This window comes from Paramormyrops kingsleyae, chromosome 23 (genome assembly GCF_048594095.1).
Source record: "Paramormyrops kingsleyae isolate MSU_618 chromosome 23, PKINGS_0.4, whole genome shotgun sequence".
NCBI classification, from domain to species: domain Eukaryota; kingdom Metazoa; phylum Chordata; class Actinopteri; order Osteoglossiformes; family Mormyridae; genus Paramormyrops; species Paramormyrops kingsleyae.
The window spans coordinates 18494732-18507543 of NC_132819.1; the positions used below are offsets into that span (position 1 = coordinate 18494732).

At 45.2% G+C, this 12812-nt stretch overlaps 1 protein-coding gene across 1 annotated transcript in view; it reads left to right on the forward strand.

Annotated features, from left to right (window-relative positions):
• The window catches only part of dync1li1 (dynein, cytoplasmic 1, light intermediate chain 1), a 21642-nt gene continuing 8830 nt past the window's right edge, over nucleotides 1-12812 (forward strand). The window contains exons 1-13 of the mRNA XM_023827760.2: nucleotides 1-133; nucleotides 311-384; nucleotides 551-667; nucleotides 1044-1274; nucleotides 2425-2585; nucleotides 4231-4324; nucleotides 4677-4812; nucleotides 5124-5235; nucleotides 5449-5508; nucleotides 6212-6256; nucleotides 6808-6898; nucleotides 7097-7228; nucleotides 7501-8946. Of these exons, the coding sequence (XP_023683528.2) occupies nucleotides 30-133; nucleotides 311-384; nucleotides 551-667; nucleotides 1044-1274; nucleotides 2425-2585; nucleotides 4231-4324; nucleotides 4677-4812; nucleotides 5124-5235; nucleotides 5449-5508; nucleotides 6212-6256; nucleotides 6808-6898; nucleotides 7097-7228; nucleotides 7501-7619 (1476 nt within the window). The 5' untranslated portion in view covers nucleotides 1-29 and the 3' untranslated portion in view covers nucleotides 7620-8946. The remainder of the gene's footprint in view (nucleotides 134-310; nucleotides 385-550; nucleotides 668-1043; nucleotides 1275-2424; nucleotides 2586-4230; nucleotides 4325-4676; nucleotides 4813-5123; nucleotides 5236-5448; nucleotides 5509-6211; nucleotides 6257-6807; nucleotides 6899-7096; nucleotides 7229-7500; nucleotides 8947-12812) is intronic.

Here is a 12812-nt window from a genome sequence, read left to right on the forward strand (position 1 = left end):
CCCCGGATGGGCGTCGCAAGCCTGCGAAGATGGCCGCGTCGGGCAGGGCTGCCTCGGCATCCACCGGCTCAAGCCTGGAGCGCGGCGCCCCCGGGGCGCAGAACGGCGCCGACGACGATGGCCAAAATTTATGGTATTTATTTAGGGGATCGGGGGATGCCATCGGGGCGCATTTAAATGCGTGCGATCCCATGCCATTTCCCAGCCATTGCACGGATGGTGGCATTTAATAGCTGGTGAGGCGGTGTTGTCAACGCTTTGCCTCAATGCCTTTAAATCATTTAATTTAAAATGCGTGTTTTATGCGCAGGTCTTCGATTCTCAGCGAGGTGTCCATGCATTCCCGCTCCAAGCTGCCGTCCGGGAAGAGTGTCCTCGTCATGGGTGCGTCTGGATCGGGACGCGGCCGAGCGCTCACACCGCCCCGCATTGATATTAATAGCAGCCCCGCACCGGCGGCTTATCTGCACCAAGTTGCGGCTTAATTGCTTTTTGCATTTATTTATTTAAAACCCCACATTATCTCCGTCCTCCCGTTTTTGACTTGCAGGTGAGGTTGGGGCTGGTAAAACTACACTGGTCGCCAAACTCCAAGGAATAGAGGAGTATCTGAAAGGGAGGGGACTGGAATACCTTTATTTCAATGTTCACGACGACGACATTGATGGTACGTATATGTCCGCGTTGCAGCCTGGGATTGCCAAGTCATGGCTACAGGAATGAAGTCCTTTGACAGGGTGACATTAGGCAGTGACACTTGCAGTGGGTCAGTGTGTACTGTGATCCAGAAGCTTTCACAAGTCGTCAGTCCAGTCCGCATTTGCACTAGTAAACAACCATTCTCATTTATCTCATTTTCTGTGCTATTTGAAATTACTGTGTTGTTTTCTTTAGATTTACATATGTATATGTTTGACTTCTATAATTCAGCAGAAAGACCTTATTTGCTATTTGAGCAATTTGCTAATGATTAATGCCCTCATTGTTTACATAGCAGTTCCTTTGCTTTGAATAAAAAAAGGCGTTTCTGTCGCCCCCTGCAGACGATACCAGGTGTAACGCATGGGTGTTGGACGGCGACCTGTACCACAAGGGCCTCCAGAAGTTTGCAGTATCCCAGGACAACCTGGCGGACACCATCGTTCTGCTGGTGGTGGACATGTCCCGGCCCTGGGGCGCCCTGGACTCGCTGCAGAAGTGGGCTGGCGTGGTGCGCGAGCACGTCGACAGGCTGAGGGTGCCCCCGGAGGACATGAGGGACATGGAACAGAAAAGTACGTGAAGGGCGACCTGCTGTCCACTCCCTGGGTCCATTAGGCTGCCGCAAAGCAGGAGAGTCTGCTTCACATAGCTCAGATGGTTCAATGCAGGAGAATAGGAATGAGGAACACAGTTCTCGCCCCTCTGAAGTCGACGTCTTTCTGGAAAACAGCGGGAAAACTAGTTAACATCTACAAAGGATAGAAAATTGGCTTATGCTTTGAGTTTAGTAATAATAATATTCAATTACTTCATATACTAATATTTCACTTCAGCCATTTTTTTATTGTCAGAGAGGAAAATGTACTCCCAAGCAATATTATTATTATTATTATTATTATTATTATTATTATTCATCTACTTCTTATAGTCGATAACTGCTTGTCCAGTACAAATTTGAGGAAGCAGAGGGCACAAGGCAAAGCTACACTATGAACAACCATAATTATAATAATAATTATACACTGATGAGCCGAAAAATTATGACCATCCCCACATGAAGTGAACAGTGTTGACTGTCTCGTAAAAACAGTGCATGTTGAGGTATTAGACAGTAAGCTAACATTCGATACTTGTAGTGGACATGCTGAATGCAGAAGAAATGGTCAGGGATAAATATCTCAGTGACTTTGACAAGGGTCAGATCATTAAGCTATGGGTCAGAGCATCTGCGACACGGCAAGGCTTGGGGGGGGGGGGGGGTACAGTCAGCTGTGGTGAGAGGGGACTGAGGAACCGCCAGGATGTGAACGAAGGCTATCGTGTGTGGTGCAAACCGGCAGAAGGATACTGTGGCACAAATGGCAGATTATTTTTTGATGATGGTGACTGAAGTAATGGGTCACGACAGACAGGGCATCGAGCCCTGCGGCGTATCTGGCTACGCGGCCGCTGGCCAGTCAGGGTGCCCATGCTGACCCTGACCCCCGTCCACTCTCAAAAGCACCATATACCTCAGGTCTTTATTCCTGCCCATTTCTTTGCCCTCCACCATTTCGAGTATGAGTACCAAATGTTACGAGTACCATCCAATATATCCCAGACCTTGGCTCACACTGTTTTCATGAGATAGATCTCTGTGTTTTGGCCCATTGGTGTATTATTCTAATAGTTTATTTTAACGGTTAATACCGACCCCGCCCCCCCCACTCCCCGTGCTCGCAGTGGTGCGGCACTTTCAGGAGTACACTGAACCAGGGACCGGTTCCCCTCAGAGGAAGACTCCCCTGCTGCCAGACGCCGATGAGGAGAGTGTGGTTTTGCCCCTGGGTGAGAGAACACTGACGCACAACCTTGGTGTTCCGGTGGTGGTGGTGTGTGCGAAGGTGAGGTGGCCGAATCACGCCCGGGCAACATGCATTCTGACGTACTTACACACACTCACAAGGGCTTACATGTAGTCACACACACTCTTATGTACTCATACTCACTTATACTCACATGTACTCGGACCTACTGACATGCAGTCACATGTACTCATACTCACTTATATTCACACGCTCTGACATGTACTCATGTGCACTCAGTTATACTCATATTTGCTCACACATTCACATGTACAGTATATACTCACACTGTCATGGTCACTCACATGTACTCATACACACTCATACGCATACACATATATACTGACGTGTACTCACACACACTTATACTCATACACATATATACTGACGTGTACTCACACACACTTATACTCATACTCAAATATACTGACGTGTACTCACACACACTTATACTCATGCACATATATGCTGACGTGTACTCACACACACTTATACTCATACTCATATATACTGACGTGTACTCACACACACTTATACTCATACTCAAATATACTGACGTGTACTCACACACTTATACTCATACACATATATACTGACGTGTACTCACACACACTTATACTCATACTCATATATACTGACGTGTACTCACACACACTTATACTCATACTCAAATATACTGACGTGTACTCACACACACTTATACTCATACACATATATACTGACGTGTACTCACACACACTTATACTCATACTCAAATATACTGACGTGTACTCACACACACTTATACTCATACACATATATACTGACGTGTACTCACACACACTTATACTCATACACATATATACTGACGTGTACTCACACACACTTATATTCATACACATATATACTGACGTGTACTCACACACACTTATACTCATACACATATATACTGACGTGTACTCACACACACTTATATTCATACACATATATACTGACGTGTACTCACTCACACTTATACTCATACTCATATATACTGATGTGTACTCACACACACTTATACTCATACTCAAATATACTGACGTGTACTCACACACACTTATACTCATACACATATATACTGACGTGTATTCACACACACTTATACTCATACTCATATATACTGACGTGTACTCACACACACTTATACTCATACTCATATATACTGACGTGTACTCACACACACTTATACTCATACTCATATATACTGACGTGTACTCACACACACTTATACTCATACTCATATATACTGACGTGTACTCACACACACTTATACTCATACACATATATACTGACGTGTACTCACACACACTTATACTCATACACATATATACTGACGTGTACTCACACACACTTATACTCATACACATATATACTGACGTGTATTCACACACACTTATACTCATACTCATATATACTGACGTGTACTCACACACACTTATACTCATACACATATATACTGACGTGTACTCACACACACTCACTTGTGCTCACACGCACTCACAGCCGCAAGCCTGCTGCACACTCAGATTCTTCTGCCCATCTGCTGACACCTTTCAAACACAGCTGGGCATGCAGTGTGTACGACTTCCAGGGGGCTGTGGTGCCGTCGTGTCATACTGGAGGCTGTACTGGATTTCCTGTCTGAAGGTGTTTCCCGTCTTCGCAGTGTGACGCCGTCAGCACGCTGGAGAAAGACCACGACTACAGGGACGAGCACTTTGACTTCATCCAGTCGCACATCCGCAGATTCTGCTTGCAATGTGTCCTTTCTGGGGGCTCAGGGTGGACGCGTTGTGCATCATAGTGGTTGGGCTTTACTGACGCCCTTGTGAAACGCAGCATTCGTGCCTTCGAGGTGTCTGGACATGTAGACGCACACGCCCAGCACTAAATCATACATTTCTGAACGACTAAGTCAACAAACAGGAAAATGTAGCTCGAGCATTGTTTTGTTTGAGATGTGCTAAGATCATATTTCAATTCAGTACCTGTCTACCAGTTGATCGCTAATGTTGTTACTTGTGGGGGGGGCTCAAAGACCCACAATCAAGAATAGGCCCCCCTCCCCCCACATCAGCCCAGACAGCACTCTCCTTGACAAGTGGCTCCCAGACGGCGCCGCCCTGGTGTACACCTCAATGAAGGACAACAAGAACCTGGACGTGCTGTATAAGTACCTTGTCCACAGACTCTATGGGTTTCCCTTCATTGTTCCAGCTCATGTTGTGGAAAAGGATGCAGTCTTTATGTGAGTTTTGTGTCGCTTCCTGTTTTGCGGAAATGTCCTATTAACATCCTGTTTGCCATGTTTCTGGAATTTTCTGCTAATATCTGAATTAGTTTATCACCTCTCGATTTAAAAATGTTTTCCACCTAAAATTACCAATGATTACTTGGGAACCATAATATTGCAGTATTCATTACTAATTCAGTGGTAATGAATCACTTTTAAAAAGCAGATTGCAGGCAGGATGTGCCGCAGATTGAGTTACACATCCCCGCTTGTGCGTGTGTTTGTGAGAAGACGCCAGGTTGACAGCCTGTTCCCTTCTCTCTCAGCCCAGCAGGATGGGACAACGAAAAAAAAATTGCAATCCTGCATGAAAACTTCCAGACGATAAAAGCAGAAGACAGCTTCGAGGACGTGATTGTGAAGCCGCCCGTGAGAAAGGTTAGAGCACTAATGGTCCAACACGGAGTGTCCCAGGACCCTGCTGTTAAACCATTGAATAGGCCTCTTAACCTGAATCATGTCAGTATATGATCTAACCGAATAAATGGGTAAAAATTATATGCTGCTTTGCTTAAAAGCATCATCTAAACAACTAAATGTACGTGAAAAATTACAAGGTACTAACCAGCTGAATAAATCTCTGTTTTATAGTTTGTGCATGAGAAGGAGATTTCAGCGGAAGATGACCAGGTGTTTCTGATGAAGCTGCAGGTATCGAGAATAGTTATTTTATTTAGCAGAAGCTTTTGTCCAATCTGACGTAGAAGCGACGCAGATAGTACATCACTTACTGCTCAACAGCCATCAGGGACAAGAGCTACTAGGCTGAGTAGCTGATGAGTGACAGATACCAGGCAGTAAGTGTCAACGAAGAGCACTGAGGAGCAGCTGAGCCTAAAGACTGATTTATACATTCATCCTTGCTGTTAAAATCACTTACATGCGAGTCTGTGAGAAATTGATTTATTTTGAACTTATTTTGAAACAAAAGCAAAACATTTGCATAGGAGGAATTATGATGTAATCAAGCTGCCTGCGTCGCCACGAGGTGTATTTACGTTTTCCGGGGGGGTGCATGTTAGGCTACAGCGTAGATTCTACAGAGACGCAAAAATCAGCCTTAAGTGTGAAAGAGCAGAGCAGAGCAGGCAGGTCTGCCAGGCGACATTCTTTTGGCAAATCTGCCGGAGCGGGCAGCGGGCAGCGGGCAGCTGGCGAGGTCAGTGGCGGGTAGAGGGGCCTCCTAGGTTTTGCATGTACAGAGACAGCTTCTTAGAAATTCCTTGCGCTGGTGCAGCTGGTCTAGGAGGGAACGGCGACGGAATACGCGGCTTTTCCCAGAGCTCTGCCACGTTGGCTTGCCAGCTTTGGCTCCTGCCTGCCTCACTTCCTGTCCATTCTGTCCGTCCTGCAGGCGCTGATCGCGAAGCAGCCCACGGTGGCGGCTGGACGGCCTGTGGTCAGTATTGCGGCCTGAGTGCATGGTGCATGCCCATTGCAGAATGCGCCTGACTGCCGCCGGATTGGGAACTGAGTAACCCAGTGGCAAGGGGGGTGGAGGTGGGGGGGTCATACTGCTGTGATTAACCAATGGAAGTGCAGCTCTCTGCACCATGGGAGAGAGCGATCAGATGAGAAAAACACCACCAGCAACAATGACAGTAATTGTAAGGGGTAGTGTGGTGGCTCACTGTGCCTTGGTTGGGGGCTCAAGTCCTGCCCCCCCAGCTGCGTATTTTGCATGGGTTTCCCCAGTTCTGTTTTTTTTTCCCCACTGTGTGTGTGTGTGTGTGTGTGTGTGTGCGTGCGTGCGTGTGTGTGTGTGTGCGCGTGCGGCTGCCTAGTGATGGGCTGGCATCCTGCCCCGTCACCTGTCTGCCCCGTCCTGCCTGCTGTATGTTCCAGCCCCCCCCCCCCCCCATGCCCTGATCAGCTTTCACAAAAGCAGCAAATGTTTTACTAGCTGAAACTAGCTCGATCCAGTGACACCTCTTGTCGTCGTCCGAACAGGAAGCGTCTGGCAGAGCCCCCAGCGGGTCACCTCGGACGACCAACCGCTCGGCAGCGTCGAACGTGGCCAACGCGATGCCCATGCAGCCAGGTATGGAGTGGGCGGGGATGTCACTGTGACAGGGAGGGAGTGTGCCAGTGACATTTTGGGGCTTTTATCCAATTATGGCACAAGGTTGGAAAATGCGGACGGTTATTGCAGTTGTACCTTTGAATAGGGTAAATCACAATGCAGTAATGGAAGTCTATGTCTGGTCCTGTGTCTTTCCCTGCTCTGGTGGTTTTGCAGGTGGCCAGACAAGCGAAGGGGTCCTGGCCAACTTTTTCAACAGCCTGCTGACTAAGAAAGCTGGTGCCCCTGGACCGGGGGGCAGTCCCGCGGGGGGAGGGGGCGGCACGCCCACACAAGTCCGGAAGTCAGGTACAGAACCTGAAAACTGTCATGCTGAAAGCTGACTGGTAATTCTGGGGTTCACCACGCTCCCTCACTCTCACTCTCAACAGACTGCCGTGGTGTATCGCTGCTGCACCAGTAGGTGGCAGTCATGAGCTATCCATGTGACTTCAGTGCTCTGGAACTTGTCCCTGTATGATGAGAATTGTTGCAATGGAGTGTTGCGGATTAGACTCCACCACTGGTCCTGATAGTCCTCAGTGTATCTGAGCCGCAAACCTCAGCCTTCTGTCCCACAGGGTCTAAGCTGGGCTTGACGGATGTGCAGGCTGAACTGGACCGAATTGCCAGCAAGTCAGAACCAGAGGCGCTGTCACCCACTGCTGCAGAGCCCACTGCTGAAAATGAGGAGTCCTAAGGTTGGGGTGGGGCAGGGCAGCCAAGCAGTGCACCCCCCCCCCCCCCCCCATGAAAATACCTCCCCTTACTTTCGTTTCCATCTCCGTCTTCTCCCTCTTCTATTAGACACATTGTCGGCGACTCTGCCATGTACACTAACGCCGGCAGCAGGTCGTGCATGCTGGATGTTTCTCTTGATGTTGTGTCTGGAGATGAAATCTGGAAAGACAGGGGACACTGGCAGAGAGATCCTGGGGGCAGTATCTCTTTAGATTAACAGTTAAACGTTTGTAGATACAAAAGAAGTCTTGCGAAAGACCCTGGCTATTAATAACACCGTATATGCAAGGAATGGAGGGCACTAAACTCTTAGTGGTAAAACTTAGCTTGATCCAGCTGCACTCAAAATGCATGTCCCGATTACCAAAGGCGAGGGGAAAAAAAAGCAACGTGACACAGATAGCCGGTGTGATAACGGAAGAAAGTGTGCAATAAAGCTACGTTAAACGGCAGGATCGCCTCGACAAATAAGTGTTGGTTTTTTGTGTCCAGTTTGTCGTGAGGAGTCTCGATTATCTGAACATACGATGCAACGAAACGGATAGTGAAAGAGCCTTGCTTCGTCTGAAAAATGTACATATATGTTATATTTCACTATAACGTGATTGGTCCATTTTTTCCAGATATTGTAGTGATATTTCACCTGGTTGGTATCCATAAGAAAAACGAAATAAAATTGTATTTATTCTGTATTCAAAGACCTAGTTCTTTATTTCCCCCTTCATCGCAATGCAGAAGTTTACTGTCGCTACACAATTCGGTATCGTTTAACTGGTTGGGGGTCCGCATTTACTAAGTATATTATAAATCTTATTAAGACCCGAACGAACAAATGGAGTAAGTTGAATGGCGTGACTTGGGTTTGCAAAATAGCCCTTAGCTTTATAATGGAATAATATGGTTTTGCCGTAAGATTTCTGACGTAAGCGTGAGTATCACGCCCGATTCGTCAGAGTTGGCAATCCTGCAATTTAGTTTAATCAGCAGTTTTGAAGCTTGCCAGACGCGTTTCCCCACTTTGCTTCAGACGTACTTATGTTACTTGCCATATTAGGCGGATCTATAGCAACCTTTACAGTTTAAATGGACTAACATTGACTGCAATGTGGTTGACAGACTGGAGCCAACTGGAACCGGCCGTGGAGACCCCGATTATGACGGGAAGCTAAAGATCGAGTTGTCCTTGAACTCCAACTTTAACTTCCACTTAAATCGACTTGAAGTTCAGCATTGCCATGCCGTTTTTTTTGGAATCAAGATATTTCGTAATGAAAGTCTTAGAAACTGTAAGTAAATGTATCATATAATAATGTTTGCTGGGGGGTTGATTTTATCCCCATTTAGGCTATCCTCACAAACAGTTATTGAAGTGACAATGAATTGATATAATCGTGGTTCGAAGCTCGGCTTCTCTGAGGTAATTGGGGGGGGATCTCTAAAAAGTATCCACTTTTGTGTTATAGGTTATATTTTATTTTCCGTACATTAATGTTCCTGAAATAAAAATAAATAAATAAAAATACAGTGCTGTTAAATTTGGTCAGCTGGCTGGCGTGACATTTTCAATGTATGTAAGTTTAACACTTGTCCTTGTAATTTATTCATTTATAAAGTATTATAAATACGACTATAACGGTTTATAAAAGGCATAACACATTATAGCAGGGGTCTCCAACTCCGGTCCTGGAGAGCTACTGTCCAGTAGGTTTTCTATCCTACCCGGCTTCTGATGAGCCACACCTGTTCTCAGGTAAATACCAGGAACAGGTACGGCTCATCAGAAGTCAAGTGGGACAGAAAACCTACTGGATAGTAGCTCTCCAGGACCGGAGTTGGAGACCCCTGCATTATAGCCATGATTATTATGCATTATTATTATTATTATTATTATTATTATTATTATTATTAATGCCCCATAAAGCTCTCATCTATAATGCGCTATAGGCCTACATATCTTCATAATGTAGTACAAAGAATCATTAATTCTAATAGGCCTACTGACCATTATAATGCATTATGAAGGTATTTATACTGCATTATAGATGAGAATATTTATGCATAATAAACATGCCTATATGCACCTGCATTTGCATGTAATAACCTAGTTTCATCACCTGAACTGGCGTCTCTGAAAACAAGCTGCTAACCGCAGACATTAGATTTATTTCGCTTGTTTAAAACAAGTTATCATAACAATGCTCAACTTCTTTTGTTCAAATTATTTGTTGTTCTTGAAGGGCTGTGTATGAGAAACCGAAAGACATTATCTGTGTCTGTGATCTTGTTTTTTTTTTTTTTTTTTGCTCCTGTTAGGCTGTTAAACTTCTTGCGTGATTCTTATGTTGTTAGAACTGTGCCTGTATGTCTGTATGAAATGTTACTCACGGCATTAACTGCCTGTAGTGGTAATATAGTAATAGCAGAATATTTTTTGCAGTAATCCTGTTATTGACCGAGCTGTCACGCATTAACATGTATGCACGTGCATGTCGTGGTGCACGCCGGAAAGCCACTGTAATTCCATCCATCCAACTTCTGCTTGTCCGGGGTTCGGGTCGCGGGGGTAGCAGCTTCAGGAGAGATACTCAGACCTCCCTCTCCCCAGCTACCTCTACCTGCTCCTCGGGGGGGATGCCGAGGCGTTCCCAGGCCAGCCGAGAGATATAATCTCACCCTATCCCTAAGGGAGAGCCCAGACACCCTGCGGAGAAACCTTATCTCGGCCGCCTGTATTCGCAATCTCATTCTTTCGGTCATTACACACAGCTCATGACCATAGGTGAGGGTAGGGACGAAGATGGACCAATAGATCGAGAGCTTTGCTTTCCGGCTCAGTTCTTTCTTAGCCACGACGAACCGGTTAAGCGCCTGCAAAACTGCAGATGCCGCTACTGTGTAATTCAATCCCTGCATATAATGCACAGTTTAAAAAGGCCTATCTGATAACATTTTGTGACGCTTCAGGTAACCAAAGGTTGCCATGTATAGTGTAGATTTACGTGCCATGCAGGTTATAAAATTAATCATTACACAGGCAATGAAAAAGTGTAGCTGATAAAAATAGGCTTGATCTGACATCCTATCTGCGGCCGCACTCCAGCTCGCGCCGAGCATGCAGGCTTACATAAAGTGGCGTCGGAAGGGGGGGTGGCGCGTGGAGTGGGTGCCTGATGTATATTGAGACATTGCAATTGGCGCACATGCAATACTCACATGGTGATAGGATGCGATATGACAGATTTTTTAATTACTTAAGAATAATAATGAGTTCATCATTTAAAATAAGACTCTTTATGGTACAGTTTTACAACTAAACAACTAAAAAATAACTGACCCATATGATTACATGAGTTTGTCTGATACAGGTCTACTCAAATCAATTTATTTTAAAACACCTTTCACAAGTCGACCCAAGGTGTTTTTCATGGTTGTGTCATGACAAATGACAACATCATTAAGCAGGAGGGGCAACAGGTCCCCTCTAAGGTGCATAAGGGGAAGGGTTCGGCAGCCGGGGGGGCCGGCAATGTCAGCGCCCACCAGCAGCCCAGTGTCTGCAAGCCTTCCGGTTTCCTCTGTCCAGCCAGTGCTTGCGAGCTCAGGAGCTAAGGAAGTGCTGGTATCTCTGGGGGACCTTAGGTTTCTTGCCCTAGGCTGGATGGACAGGATTGTGGGGGGGAAATATAGAATATTATTTAGCACTATATAACGTTGAGAGAACATAATCATTATATTATCAAAAATATGCCAAATACTCATGATGTAATCATTACAATGTAATCATCATGATGTAATCGATTGAGTATGTATCTGCACCTTATGTTAGTCGCGATTGTATGAATATCCACCTTAATTAGCCCTGCAGCTTATCACTATGTTGAAGATTAAATATATTATCCACCCTGTAGTCAAACAATGTGCCCCCCCACCCCCACCCCCACCCCCCCCAGGGATGCACCAGTGGCTGCCACTGCACCTGTGGGACTGGCGGTGGTGGTCGCCGGGACAGCTGACCTTTAAGGGGTGGGCAGTGTAGCACTGGTGGGTGTGGAAGCTATTTGCATATCCGGCATCCTCGTGAGCCATTGTGAACAGGCCGTTGTGGTGTGTAGTTATCATTAGTACTTGTGTTCCCGACTGTCGCATGCACGCTTCCGTGTGTCGTACACTACCGTTCAAAAGTTTGGGGTCACTTAGAAATTTTCTTGTTTCTGAAAGAAAAGCGTTTTTTTTGGCCATTAAAATAACATCAGGTTAATCAGAAATACGACGTAGACGTTGTTAATGTTGTAAATGATTAATGCAGCTGATTTTCAATATAACATCTACATTGGGATACAGAGGCTTATTATCATCAAACATCAGTCTTGTGCAGGCAAACTTGATCATTAGAAATTGTTGTGTTTTTTTTTATACTTGTATAGATCCCGATTCAGTCTTTATTGCAACAATAAGGTTACAGCCAAGGCTGGACACAAGTGTATCCAATATTGTTTTACACTAATTTATATACTTTTTCTTATCATGTAACAATATCTCGTCATTTAAGCATCATCATTCCTTCAACCATTCAACCATAATTGTTTTCTCCCTTGATCTACACTTTACTGTTTGGTCTCTTGGCTGAAAGTAATTGTGGCTCGACCATCTCCACTTGGTTTTTTGTAATAATCTGCAGTGAACTTTTGGCGAACTCAGGTGACTCCCTTCCCTTCAGCAGCAAACCTTGGCAGCTTCAGCTTGTTACACATTGTTTGACTACAGGGTGGATAATATATTTAATCTTCAACATAGTGATAAGCTGCAGGGCTAATTAAGGTGGATATTCATACAATCGCGACTAACATAAGGTGCAGATACATACTCAATCGATTACATCATGATGATTACATTGTAATGATTACATCATGAGTATTTGGCATATTTTTGATAATATAATGATTATGTTCTCTCAACGTTATATAGTGCTAAATAATATTCTATATTTCCCCCCCCACAATCCTGTCCATCCAGCCTAGGGCAAGAAACCTAAGGTCCCCCAGAGATACCAGCACTTCCTGGGTATGGTTGGTAAACTTCTGCTGATTGTAGTACAGATGATTTATCCACTCCATGTTTTTGTTGAGAAGGCCAAATGAATATTGATTCGAAC